The sequence below is a fragment of the Electrophorus electricus genome, chromosome 12, assembly GCF_013358815.1.
Source record: "Electrophorus electricus isolate fEleEle1 chromosome 12, fEleEle1.pri, whole genome shotgun sequence".
In the NCBI taxonomy this organism is placed as follows: Eukaryota; Metazoa; Chordata; class Actinopteri; order Gymnotiformes; family Gymnotidae; genus Electrophorus; species Electrophorus electricus.
The window spans coordinates 21,255,825-21,268,573 of record NC_049546.1 but is presented as its reverse complement, the minus strand read 5'-3'; the positions used below and the strand labels follow the sequence as shown (position 1 = coordinate 21,268,573).

General features: G+C 50.9%; 1 protein-coding gene across 1 annotated transcript in view; it reads right to left on the bottom strand.

Annotated features, from left to right (window-relative positions):
* Nucleotides 1–12,749, bottom strand: part of ablim3 (actin binding LIM protein family, member 3) — a 46,429-nt gene that overhangs the window by 7,779 nt on the left and 25,901 nt on the right. Inside the window, 12 exon segments of the mRNA XM_035532275.1 lie at nucleotides 830–880; nucleotides 1,177–1,275; nucleotides 1,664–1,793; nucleotides 1,902–1,931; nucleotides 3,162–3,317; nucleotides 4,097–4,227; nucleotides 5,442–5,529; nucleotides 9,785–9,878; nucleotides 10,141–10,199; nucleotides 10,201–10,242; nucleotides 10,244–10,271; nucleotides 11,209–11,328. Of these exon segments, the coding sequence (XP_035388168.1) occupies nucleotides 830–880; nucleotides 1,177–1,275; nucleotides 1,664–1,793; nucleotides 1,902–1,931; nucleotides 3,162–3,317; nucleotides 4,097–4,227; nucleotides 5,442–5,529; nucleotides 9,785–9,878; nucleotides 10,141–10,199; nucleotides 10,201–10,242; nucleotides 10,244–10,271; nucleotides 11,209–11,328 (1,028 nt within the window).

Sequence of the window (12,749 nt, the reverse complement as noted above, 5' to 3'; positions counted from 1 at the left end):
ATCGCTTTTGAAAGGAAATGCGTCTGTGTTCATGCAGTTTTGAGAGGACCCTAATTAACACAGCTCGGACTGAAAAGGGTGTGATATCTTCGGCAAAACAAAATATTTATTTACGCAGTTCCCATATCCATGATATACAAGTCATACATCGATTATAGGAGTAGATCACTTAAATTCCTACACGTAAGACGTCACCAAGCTGAGACGCTCACGCAGTCTGTCTGAAAAACCTCACAGCAACCAGGCTGGTACTACTGAAGAGAGTGCAGTCTAACTAACATCTAGCCATCTACCCAAACACACAGTTTTTCGGGCACTGCGGTTAATTAGCTTTGCGCGGGCGGGTTTTCTAGCACGTAACGAGGCAGGTAGAGGCACGGTCGACAAAGTTCGGTCGTGCCTCGGCGAGCCTCGTGAAGCATGCTTGCGACGAGGGACGAGACCGTGCCAGCCGCACGCCATATGGGGAGGCAGAGAGCCGGTGAGCAAGCTGACGTCCGGTGCAGGCAGACTGCTCAAAGATCGCTGTAAAGGACACACGACTTCTGTAGTCATGATCAGAGATCACCCAACAGGACACATGACTCCTGTAGTCTTGTTTACTGACATCCCCTACTAAGAATAGTGTTGTCTAATTATCACGGAGTTGACAAGCTGACTGTTAAATCGGGGCAACTAAACTGTATAGTGCGGTGATCTGGCAGGAGTCAGCCCTGTCTGGGACTCATTAGGGTAGACCGTGCCAACACAGCTAATCTGTGGCATCTTTCCCACAGCTACCCCAGGAGCGGGGCAGAGAGGAGCAGGGGTCACACCGAGCACACTCTACCATGTCGTTTATAGATGGGAGGCTTCCGGTAGATGTTGGGCTCCCCTGTCACTGGGAAGAGAAAGAGAGGCGAGAGGTGAATGATGGAAGAGAGGAGCATGATGGGACGGAGGCGCGGGCAGCCAGATATGGATGATATGGGCACTATGGGTGAGAAACGTATGGAAGAACTGAAGAAGACAGACTGTAGGGCAAGCCATAGTGTGAACATTTTAAATAGCTAACTTAACGTTTAAGTCTGAAAAGAGAGCCGTTAAAGAAAACGAATGTAAATGCAAATAGCATCCTGGCTAAGCACGGGAGAGGGAGAGAGCAGCGAATGGGATGCGAGCAGAGGCGTGGCCTACCTGGCACATGGAAATGCTTGGGTGCTTGGTTTGTGGTGGGCGTGCTGGACCTGCCTTCCAGATGCGGGTAATAGGGTGAACTCCTGCTACTCCCAGTGCCTGCCCCAAGCCCCCAGCCAATGACAGTGACAGAACCAGAGCATGAATGAAGAACAGCCCCACCCTAAGTTGGGCACTCTGAGTTAGAACCCAAATCAGAATGGACGATCCGCGTGCTAGCAAGGGACAGTATGGATTTCAGTGAGAACAGAAAAGCCATACTGTGCCAAATGCAGCAAAATAAAATAAAATAAATCAATTAAGCTATGGAAAGCAAACATTTATTTGCCATCCAATTATCCACTTATTTACACAAAATTTTCAGAGATTAAAATAACTCCTGTATAAAACTTCTCGTCTTTTTTTTTTTTTGGCCAAGAACATCACACACACAGCTCCTTCGAGATGAGCTCTGCGCTCATCGGGGGTGGGGGGGTCAGCAGCTCACCGTATCTGTAGCAGTGCTGAGGGGAGCCAGGCAGGACGGGGGACGAGCCCTGTCTGCCGTAGTCAGGTGAGTGGACGTAGCCGGGGCTGGACGACCTCCTCCGCCTTACCTCCACGCCGTCGCACAGGTCCTGCCCACATACAGAGCGTCCTCAGAGCACGCCGAGCAGGACGCACCACCCCCTCACGGCACTAGTCACACTGGTAAACGTACGAGCTTTCAGGCCAAGGGTTATTACCTGAGAATAGGGAGAGAGTGTGCCCAGGGACTGTGGAGGTAAAGAGCAACAGAGGGGCAGAGAGAAAGAGAGAAAGCGATTCACAGGCACGCTAAGGCAAACATCCCTTTTTCTTCTAGTCTGTGTTACGTGTAAAGGAAGTGAAAGAGCATGAGCTGCCGTGTTGCAGCGCGTTAAAACAGCGTGTTAAACAACACAGTAACACAGTTTCCTGCAGTTACGTACGCATATGATCAGTTCACTACCCACACTGCAGACTGGTCGGGTGGGAGGAACATATTCTCTGTTAGACAGAAGGATACGTACAGCAGCGATTCCGGCGCACGGCATGTACAGAGTGTTAGCAAAATGCTTCGACCGCGGTTCGGGACTTATGAGCCATGCGCAACCCGATGATGGAAACGCGATTTGGAGAAGTGAGGAGAGACAGACAAGTGCCGTAGGAGCTGCGAGCCAGAAGCAGGAACGAAGATGACACTACAGGATTCAGGGATGCATGATAAAATTGGTGCAACTCTGGTATCAGAAAACAAACGCTATCGATCAGAATTTCAATGACGCCTAGCGCTCACGTGATCAGCGGCTGTGCTCAATTAAAACACAGAGGGGCCATAACAACTGTGGTATCCATCATGTAGCCTTTACATGCAAGCATGTATGTAATCCAAAACCACCCCTGGCAGATATGAGAGCAGGTTAGCTGGAGGGTCCCAGAACTTGCATATCGATGCATCCCCAATAGCATAACATGCGTCAGATGAAAAACTACACAATGACATTCACTTGTCCACTCTGCACAGTCAGCACTCAGCAAACGGTGAGCAGGCACATGGATAGGAGGGAGCACAGATCTTGGCCTGGGACAGCCACGTTGAGTCAGCCGGGTTGGGTTAGGCAGGTTGGGTCTGCCAGGCTAGGACAGCCACATTGGGTCAGCGGGGTTGGGTCTGCTAAGATGGGTCAGCCAGGATGGGTCTGCTAGCCTGGGTAAACCGGGCTGGGTATGCTAAGACGAGTAAACCGGGTTGGGTCTGCTAAGCTGGGTGAACCAGGTTGGGTCTGCTAAGCTGGGTGAACCAGGTTGGGTCTGCTAAGCTGGGTAAACCGGACTGGGTCTGCTAAGTTGGGCCAGCCGGGTTGGGTCTGCTAAGATGGGTCAACGGGGTTGGGTATGCTAAGCTGGGGCAGCTGTTGTAAGGCTACAAGCAGCATGCTGGGAAAGGAAGAAGGTGTGGCTTTAGCGTCCTGCTAGTGCAGTACCTCCCTGTAGCTGAGACGCTCTAGCCTGTCATCAGAGTAGAATATGGGGTAGGGCTGATATGACAGCGGTTCAGGCCTCTGTAGATCATAAATGGCCTTAACTCTAGGTAGAGCAGCCAGTTCTTTGTACCGTAGGATGTCGTCCTCCACTCTGGCCTGAGGAAAGGGACACAGGACAAACATCCACACACATCCACACACATCCACACACACACACACAAACTCACACGTGTCAAAATGCAATGGAAACATGTGCAGGCCTGAAAACCACAGTGAAAACAATACTAATCGCTCTGTTGCCGTCGGCGACGGAGGCCGAAGCGGGATACCCGTGCACATGCAATGCCGGGATCCAGCCTGGATTGTGATCAGCGGGACACAATCCAGGATCGGCAGGATACAATCCAGGATCTCTCAGGAGCTGAGAGCTGGCCCCGTTGGACAGTTCTGCAGTACACGCATCTTCATAGCTTACGCTTCCACATGCGTGCCACTCTAAGCAGGAAACTGCGGCGTCACCTTCGGCGGGACACCGTGGGGGTGGGGGTGGGGTGGGGTGGGATGGTGGGGGTCCACCACATGCATGCTGACGCGGCATTTTCAATTACACACTCAGCTCAAAGGGGACATCAATCAAACGCCCAGACACTCTTGCTCTTATTTGCATATGCATGGTAATGTTGGCATGGTTACACAAACACAACCGTGATGGCCGCGTGCCAGTGAACGTGGCAGCACACCGCTGCTGAGCAGGAGCCCACTCAGGCTTTCGCAAAGCAATTCTGTGCCAGGTTAATTCACTGCTTGGCATTCCCCTCCATGGTATTTCCGCAGGATTACGGAAACAAGGATGTTCTGTGGAGCTCCTTCCCTACCATCTCCGTGTTTGCTTCAAATGCTAGAAAGAAGTGCACAGCCCTCGCGGGGTTACTCACACAGATGACCCGGTTGGGGGAGCTGACGCTCGAGCCTGGAGGGGAGATGGAGGTCTCGGACATGCGCCGTGCCCGGAGCTTCCTCTCCGCCCGCACCGTCTGCTTACATGTCGGGTGCCACACCTCCGAACCTGCCAGGCAGACGCATGATCACACCCTGACCCGCGCGCTCCTATCTAGGCAAAATACACACTCACGGGGATTATTCGGCTGACAAACACACTCGTGAGGTTTATTTGGCTGACACACACTCATGTTTATTTGGCTGACAAACACACACTCGTGAGGTTTATCTGGCTGCCACACACACTCACAAGGTTTATTCGGCTGACAACACACTCGTGAGGGTTATTTGGCTGACGAACACAGACTCGCAAGGTTTATTCGGCTGCCAAACACACAATCACCAGGTTTATTCAGCTGCCAAGTTAGCCAAAGTGACCATCATTCTGATTGTGATGTCTGCGCCATGTTTGCGTCTGTTGCAGTGGTGCGTTCCTACGTTTTGCACTAGTCTGTGCCTCCTGTCTGAGTTAGACTGGGCCTTACGCGGCGATGTTGGCACTACCACTCACACCATTCCCCCGAGTGTCCTGTGCTGGGATCTCTGCCCACTATGGATCCCCGGTCGCTCCAGCCAGTTCATCTGTAGTAATTCGATTTAGTGGCTGTATTTCAATTAGATGTGTCAACACTTTTACTTGCCATGTTTACCCAAGGCCCTTCCCCACCGTGTCAATAACGCTGTGAGCTGATGTTGGCCGTGCTGACTACTAAACACCCCCGTCCCGCGGCATGATACACACCATGGCTGCTGCCTCATCGTCTCAGCGAGAGTGTGTGAGACAAGACGCACACATGCTCGAGACGTGAGCCCACACAGTGATGCTGGCGGAGCACGCAGATGCCTAACAGGCAACATTGAGGCAATCGTATGAGTCTTTGAAAACTATTTAACGGTACATTAGTCTCAGCTGAACGAGCCTCTGTGTCAGAGAGGTCGTGTATTACCAACCTTGGTTAGTACTTGTGAACACCACTTATTATATAAATCTGTCATGATGTAGTCAGATGATGCACTGGAGAAAGATTTAATTATACGACATCGTGAACACATTTCCTGTTCGGAGCCGCCATGTTCCTGCCAAAAGGGAGTATCTATAACCCTGCATCTGAGGTCACCATGTTGAAAAAGCACACGCCCTTATGAGTTTGTTCCAGCTGCAGCAGTGAGAGAGAAGCACTCTGCTCTCTGCTAAAGAGAGCTCAGGTCTTCTCAGGCTCTTCACACTGAACTGGCTCTTCGTGGGCGTAGGGAGCCTGACCTCTCTGACCTCTTCCTCACCTGTCAGGTACATCTCCTCCCCCTCCGTGAACATCATTTGGCACCGGGGGCAGCGGGCACAGGTAGGGTGGTAGTGCTTCCCGCCGGCCTGCAGAGGGTAGAAGGGGAGGGCCGGAAGTGGAACAGTATTAGAAGGAACCAGTCTGGTCGCCAGTCACACGTGCAGGCAGTAACTTTCCCTCTTCCCCTCTATAAAACTTGCAATGATAAGTGCTATAATGGCTGCAGTAAACCGCAACAGGCACATTCCAGCCGCTGACATCTTCTAAAGCAACAAGTTTCACTTTAATTCGTTTTTTTCTGCTGCTCAGGAGAGACTCCATCAGTGCAGTGGCGGTTAACGAGCCTGTCGGTCATTACGGGCCTCGTTCGAGCGTTTCCGTGATGCTTAATTTCCAGCCGTCATAATTGAGAGAAGTGTCCCCGTGAGCCTGCTCACGTCTCTGAATTCAGGAGCTACAGCACTACCGCTAACGAGCTCCAATACTGGGCTTCTCTCTCCTTGTCTCAGCTTCAGCAGAGCACTGGTTCTAACAGTGACAGCACTGCACAGCCTGTCTGTAGTGACAGCACTGCACAGCCTGTCTGTAGTGACAGCACTGCACAGCCTGTCTGTAGTGACAGCACTGACTGCCTGTCTGTAGTTACAGCACTGACTGCCTGTGTGTAGTGACAGCACTGACTGCCTGTCTGTAGTGACAGCACTGCAAAGCCTGTCTGTAGTGACAGCACTGCACAGCCTGTCTGTAGTGACAGAACTGACTGCCTGTGTGTAGTTACAGCACTGACTGCCTGTCTGTAGTGACAGCACTGACTGCATGCAGTAACAGCACTGACAGCCTGTCTGTAGTGACAGCACTGACTGCCTGTCTGTAGTGACAGCACTGACTGCCTGTGTGTAGTGACAGCACTGACAGCCTGTCTGTAGTGACAGCACTGACTGTCTGTCTGTAGTGACAGCACTGACTGCCTGTGTGTAGTGACAGCACTGACTGCCTGTCTGTAGTGACAGCACTGACTGCCTGTCTGTAGTGACAGCACTGACTGCATGCAGTAACAGCACTGACAGCCTGTCTGTAGTTACAGCACTGACTGCCTGTGTGTAGTTACAGCACTGACTGCCTGTCTGTAGTGACAGCACTGACTGCCTGTGTGTAGTTACAGCACTGACAGCCTGTAGCTTCTTTCTAGCACACACTCCCACACACTCCCACAACTTTCGCCCTCTTCTCCAGCACAACCCACAGCACTCATTACAGCCATGATCTCCATCTCTGCTGGACAGCACGGGAATTAGAGGAACTGAGATTGACATGAAACCTAAATGAGTCTGAGCTTTCCAGGTTGTTCCATGCATAGGCTGACTGGATACATAATCTCAGTAATCTCAATAATCTGATTCACCTGCATTAAGAGATTTCCCTCCTGCTAGGCCAACCCTTCTCTTATGTCATCACTCCATTTCGAGCCTCAGTGAAGTTCCTTTCTCTTCCCTTTTCTTGGATATGTCTCCCACCCAGCACCCTAGCCGCTAGCAATGGCCAAGGCGGAATGGAAAATCTCGTGTTTTTACTGAACAATATTATCACAAATGGCCAGTAGATGGATCTTTGGTGTGGTGGGCAGGATTTGGGCTATTATGGAGGCAGTATTGCATGTTTGGTTGTCGTTAAAGGGTAACGCAGTTCCAGGACATGCTTGGCTGCCTACTATATTATTCAAGCTTCTATCCTACAAACGGTTATTTTTATATTATAGAATTCGGACATCTGAGCTCTTTCACATTGGGATTCCCTCTCAACAAGCCTCATGTGGACTCTAGCGTCAGGTAGACTGCACGTGCATTAATTCCAGGATGACCCACAGATGCCTCGACCCACTTTCCGAGATGAGCGCGTGCTCATGAGATGATCCGAGCGTGCAAACCCGGAGCTTGGAGTTGGGAGGCTGGGCTTCCCCTGGTTGTTCCCTCAGGCCACCCACAGTGCTGCTGCTGATTGGCTGCTTCCTCAGGTCTCCTCCTCCTCAGCCCAACTCCACCACGCCCCACTGCTCTTCAAATGAAAGTTTGTACAGTGAGCTCGAGCTCGACATAGGCTTAGGAAGCCGGTCGGAGATTTGGGGGTGTAATACACATGTGGGGGCGGGGCTAGCAGAGACATTAAGGAGGGTGGGCGGAGCAAGGCTAAAGGTGGGTGGGAGTAGCAGGGGCTGCTCCAGGAATTAGAGAGCTGCCAATCACTCAACGCTGACAGGAGATGCATCACTGGAGCCTCCCAGGAGGCACCGAGTGCAAACCAAACAGGCATGATAAAGATAAATCAGACTGTGTCCTACATGCTATAAATAACCAGGCAACAACTCATGCTAGAACATGGCACTTCACAACAACCACTCAGACATGGAAAAGAGCACTGAGTGTGTGTGTGTGTGTGTGTGTGTGTGTGAGTGTGTGAGTGTGTGTGTGGGGTGTGTGTGTGTGTCAATGTGTGTGTATGTGTGTGAGTGTGTGTGTGTGTGTGGGGGGGGTGTGTGTGTGTCAATGTGTGTGTATGTGTGTGTGTGTGTGTGAGTGTGTGTGTGTGTGTGTGAGTGTGTGTGTGAGCATGTGTGTGTGTGTGTGTGTGTGTTGGGGGGGTGTCAGTGTGTGTGCGTGTGAGTGCGTGTGTGAGTGTGTGTGTGTGGGGGGTGTGTGTGTCAATGTGTGTGTGTGAGTGTGTGAGTGTGTGTGTGTGTGAGTGTGTGTGGGGTGTGTCAGTGTGTGTGTGTGTGTGTGTGTGAGTGTGTGTGTGGGGGGGTGTCAGTGTGTGTGCGTGTGTGTGTGTGTTGGGGGGTGTGTGTCAGTGTGTGTGTGTGTGTGTGTGTGTGTGTGTGTGTGTGAGTGTGTGTGTGTGGGTGTGTGCGGGTGTGTGAGTGTGTGTGCGTGTGAGTGCGTGTGTGAGTGTGTGTGTCAGTGTGTGTGTGTGGGTGTGTGAGTGTGTGTGCGTGTGAGTGTGTGTTTGTGTGGGTGTGTGAGTGTGTGTGTGTGTGTGTGCGTGTGTGTGTGTGTGTGTTGGGGGGTGTGTGTCAGTGTGTGTGTGTGTGAGTGTGTTGGGGGGTGTCAGTGTGTGTGTGTGTGTGTGTGTTGGGGGGGGTGTGTCAGTGTGGGTGTGTGAGTGTGTGTGTGTGAGTGTGTGTGGGTGTGTGCGTGTGTGTGGGTGTGTGAGTGTGTGTGTGTGTGTGTGTGTTGGGGGTGTGTGTCAGTGTGTGTGTGTGTGTGTGTAAGTGTGTGTGTGTGAGTGAGTGTGAGTGAGTGTGTGTGGGTGTGTGGATGCATATTACTGTTAAGGTTCATCGGTCTGGAACTGTCTGAGCTGCCCAGCGATCATCTCTCGTAAACTACGTCATCATGCTGAATGCCACAACACATCTCCTCTGTGAAGGTGATGCACGGTTTCTCTCTCTTTTCCCACTCCTTCTGTGTCTCTCATCTCCTACTCGTCTACTATGTCTCTCTCCCTCCCCTCCCTCTCTTCTCTCTTCTCTCCCTCTCTGTCTCTCTTGTTCCTCAAACACTTTGCCACTTTGGTCTATTCTGTCAGTTTCTCTTTAATGCAAGGAGTGCCACACTGCCCCCTGGGAGCCGGAAAAGCGAGACGTACGGTATATGGACCAGCATCATTGGAGCGTTAGACTGTGGAAACATTACGTCATCATTCCGAAACGCTCCACAGAGCTCATGGGACACGGGCCTTCACTACAGTGACACTACGGTCATTCCCTTCTGCAGTGTTTCTCCCTCACGATCCTCACTGTCTTTTCATTCACGTACACAGTCCCTACTGCAACAGTTTATTGTATCTCTCTCTCTCTCTGACTGCCCACCCAACACTCTCCAACCCCCGAGGGGTATTCTTTCCTCACGGTATTCTGCTCATGGTAAAGACAGTGAATGCCTGCTGGGAACATGTTTTAGAGCAGGTTTCAGATTATGGTTTGTATCCGGTTGTCTCTCCGGGATCCCCCGTTCCATCTTCCAGCGTTTCGCCTTTGATCTCTTTTTTAACAGACGGAGTTGCTGGCCTCTCCCCGCCGATGGATCAGTCTCACTCGGTCTCAATGGTTTCTCTTTGCCCGAGCAAAGACAGATGCTGTTGCACAGGTGTACGTGTGCGGTAACATACCCCAAATTGGCCCGGTTAACAAAACCGAGACATGAAACGTTTATATCCGCCCCCTCCCCTTCATCAATCATCCCCAGTGGCAGAACACAAGCAAACTGCATGAAAGTGAACTGCTCAAGTTCCAGTGTCTTGTACTAGGCAGACAGCAGACGTTTGTCTGAGCATTCCTAGCATTCTCACCTCCAGGACCCGGCCGCTGATATATCCGCTGCAGGACTCACATTTGATTCCAAACTGGGTATGGTAGTCTGATTCACAGTACGGGATCCCATCCCTGAAGAAAACAGACAACAAACACAGTTCATCAAACTAAAAAGGAGTAAGAGGGTGCACTCTGTACCGCATCAAAACCATTCCTGCCTAATGATCAGAGGAGTTGCACAAACAGCCTCTTGCAAAAAAACCCCGGCAAACCCAAACCACAGCTGGAGCTGTAAATCAAAAGTGGCAACAGTGCATGTGAGTGGGTGGGGTGCACCTGGTCAGAACCGGGTCAGAACCAGTCTGGGCTCCGGAAGAGACGACCATGCGCTCACTTGCTGATGTACTCTCCCGTGAGGACCATCCCGCACGTCTGGCACTTGAAACAGCTGACGCTGCCACTGTTTCTCCAACGCCAGGAGAGACTGACCCTGTTTTGATCTCCTCCTTACAGCCTGCCACAGGTCTGCCAGAGACAGGGAGGCAGAGAGGGAGAGAAGGAGAGAGGAGAAGAGAGGGAGAGAAGGAGAGAGGGAAAGAAGGAGACAGAGAGAAGAGTTCTGTAAAGTTATACTGAACGCCTGGCTCGCGCACCGTTTGTCAAATTAATTCAATCAGCGGTGAATTGTGATGTTGCTCATGTAAACTGACAGATATCATATCATGTGGTATTTACATACACGCACACACACACACACACACACACATACACTCCTAGGTCACTGTGTGTAAAGCACTCTACAGCAGACGGATGCTCATGTACAGAAAGGTCAGCTGTTTTCATCTGGGCTTAGGGTGGGAGTAATCCCAGCACAACGACCTTGGCCACACACACACAAACACACACACACACATACACACACACACACTCACAGACAAACACTCCCCCCACCCACTCCTACTCCTGTAGGACTCAGCCGCTGACACGCCACAGCCTTAAGAGCTTCTCCCATCTCCCAGAAACCCATGCAACAACTCCAGCTACACACAACCATGAAGCCCCGAGGGCAACAGCAAAGGGGTGGAGATGAGGTGTGGTTCGGTCTTTCTCCCTTTGCTGGGGAGTAGCAACAGGGGATAAAGTGAATTTACGTTTGACAGTCAAAGCTCTGATTTGCTGTTATAGGCCAATAATGAAAAACACATGGCTGAAAAACAAATGATGATAGATTAGACACCATTGAAGTAACTCTCTCACACACACACACACACACACACACACACACACACACACAAGCTAAACCTAGTGTTGTTTAATGATCTATTCTCCCACTCAGACTTTTACTAGGGTGAGCCTCCTCTAAACGTCTAGAATTGATTGCGTGATAAATAATTCAGAATAAACTGCACAGTACTATAGAGGACACTTCATTCATAAATGGCCGCTTTCGTTTGGGAGTGACTTACGACTTGGCCCATGAATCTTGATGGGCTCGTCTGAGGAGACGAGCTGGTGTGAGCATTGCTGGCACACACACGCTTTGCCACTGAATGTCACTCTGTCTCCAATTGGAAAAGGTTTCCTACAACGGCAAGAAAGAGACAAGTTCATTAAGAGTACACAACGAATACACACAAAGTGTCATGTGTCCACGTGTATGGACGAGCAGGTGCATCCCGCCCTCCCCCGAGCGCGTTCCCATGCACCCGGCTCGGGTGCTCCAGAGGCGGCGCGCGATAATCTCGTACGTCCACCTCCATGTTTGTGGACATTGTGCAGACCGCAGGCTGCTCCAGAGAAAGTCCATTAGAGAGGCCGCTCTCGCACCGCATGTCTGCGGTTATACAGCACGTTTAGCTGCCTACCGTGACCCCAGCGTCACGTTTAGCTGGATTACTGTCCTACAGGTCTTCTGAAAAGCCCAGTAAATGGTATGGCTCTCCCACAATTGTCCCTGATTTATAAACACATACACACACACCCATACATGCGTGCAAACAAGGCACCAAAAGCATATAGCAGTCACCTGGCAGCGTTAGGCATGGCTGCACATTAAAGACTACTTCAATACACACACACACACACACACACGACACACACACACACACACACACACACTCACACACACACACACACACTGTTCCAACCCTAACCTCTTTGCTTAGAGCAGCAGTGCCTTGTACAGCCCCTCAGTTTGGGCAGGCGGGTGACGTTCTGTGTCTCAGGGAGGAAACATTCGATGTGAGTATGTCAGGAGTGCACAGGTAAGCTAAAGGTTCTTGTATCTTCCAGACAGGTATTTCAGACAGTCCAATTTTCCCATCTCCCTTCAGCGCAGTGAAGCCACCTACCTCCTGTCCTGGAGATTTTCTTAACACGTTGCCGCCTCTCTTCAGGGATTCCGGTGTATATGTAATGACATTTTGTGTTCTTGCATGTCATCTATATTGATGTGTGTTCTTGCAAATAACACTTTGGGTAAATGTGTGTGTGTGTGTGTGTGTGTGGTGTGTGTGTGTGTGTGTGTGTGTGTGAGTGTGTGTGTATGTGTGTGGTGTGTGTGTGTGTAGTGTAGTGTGTGTGTGTGTGTGAGTGGTGTGTGTGTGTGCGTGTGTGAGAGTGTGTGTGAGTGTGTGTTGTATGGTGGTGTGTGTGTGTGTGTGAGTGTGTGTGTGTGTGTGTGAGTGTGTGAGAGTGTGTGTGTGTGTGAGTGTGTGTGTGTGTGTGTGTGAGTTGGTGTGTGGTGTGAGTGTGTGTGTGTGTGGTATGTGTGTGTGAGAGTGTGTGTATGTGTGTGGTGTGTGTGTGTGTGTGTGTGTGTGTGTGTGTATGTGTGTGTGTGTGTGTGTGGTGTGAGTGGTGTGTGTGTGTGTGTGTGTGTGAGTGTGGAGAGTGTGTGTGTGTGTGAGTGTGTGTATGTGTGTGTGGTGTATGCATCTGTGTGTGTGTGTGTGAGAGTGTGTGTATGTGTGTGTGTGTGTGTGTGTGTGTTGTGTGTGTGTG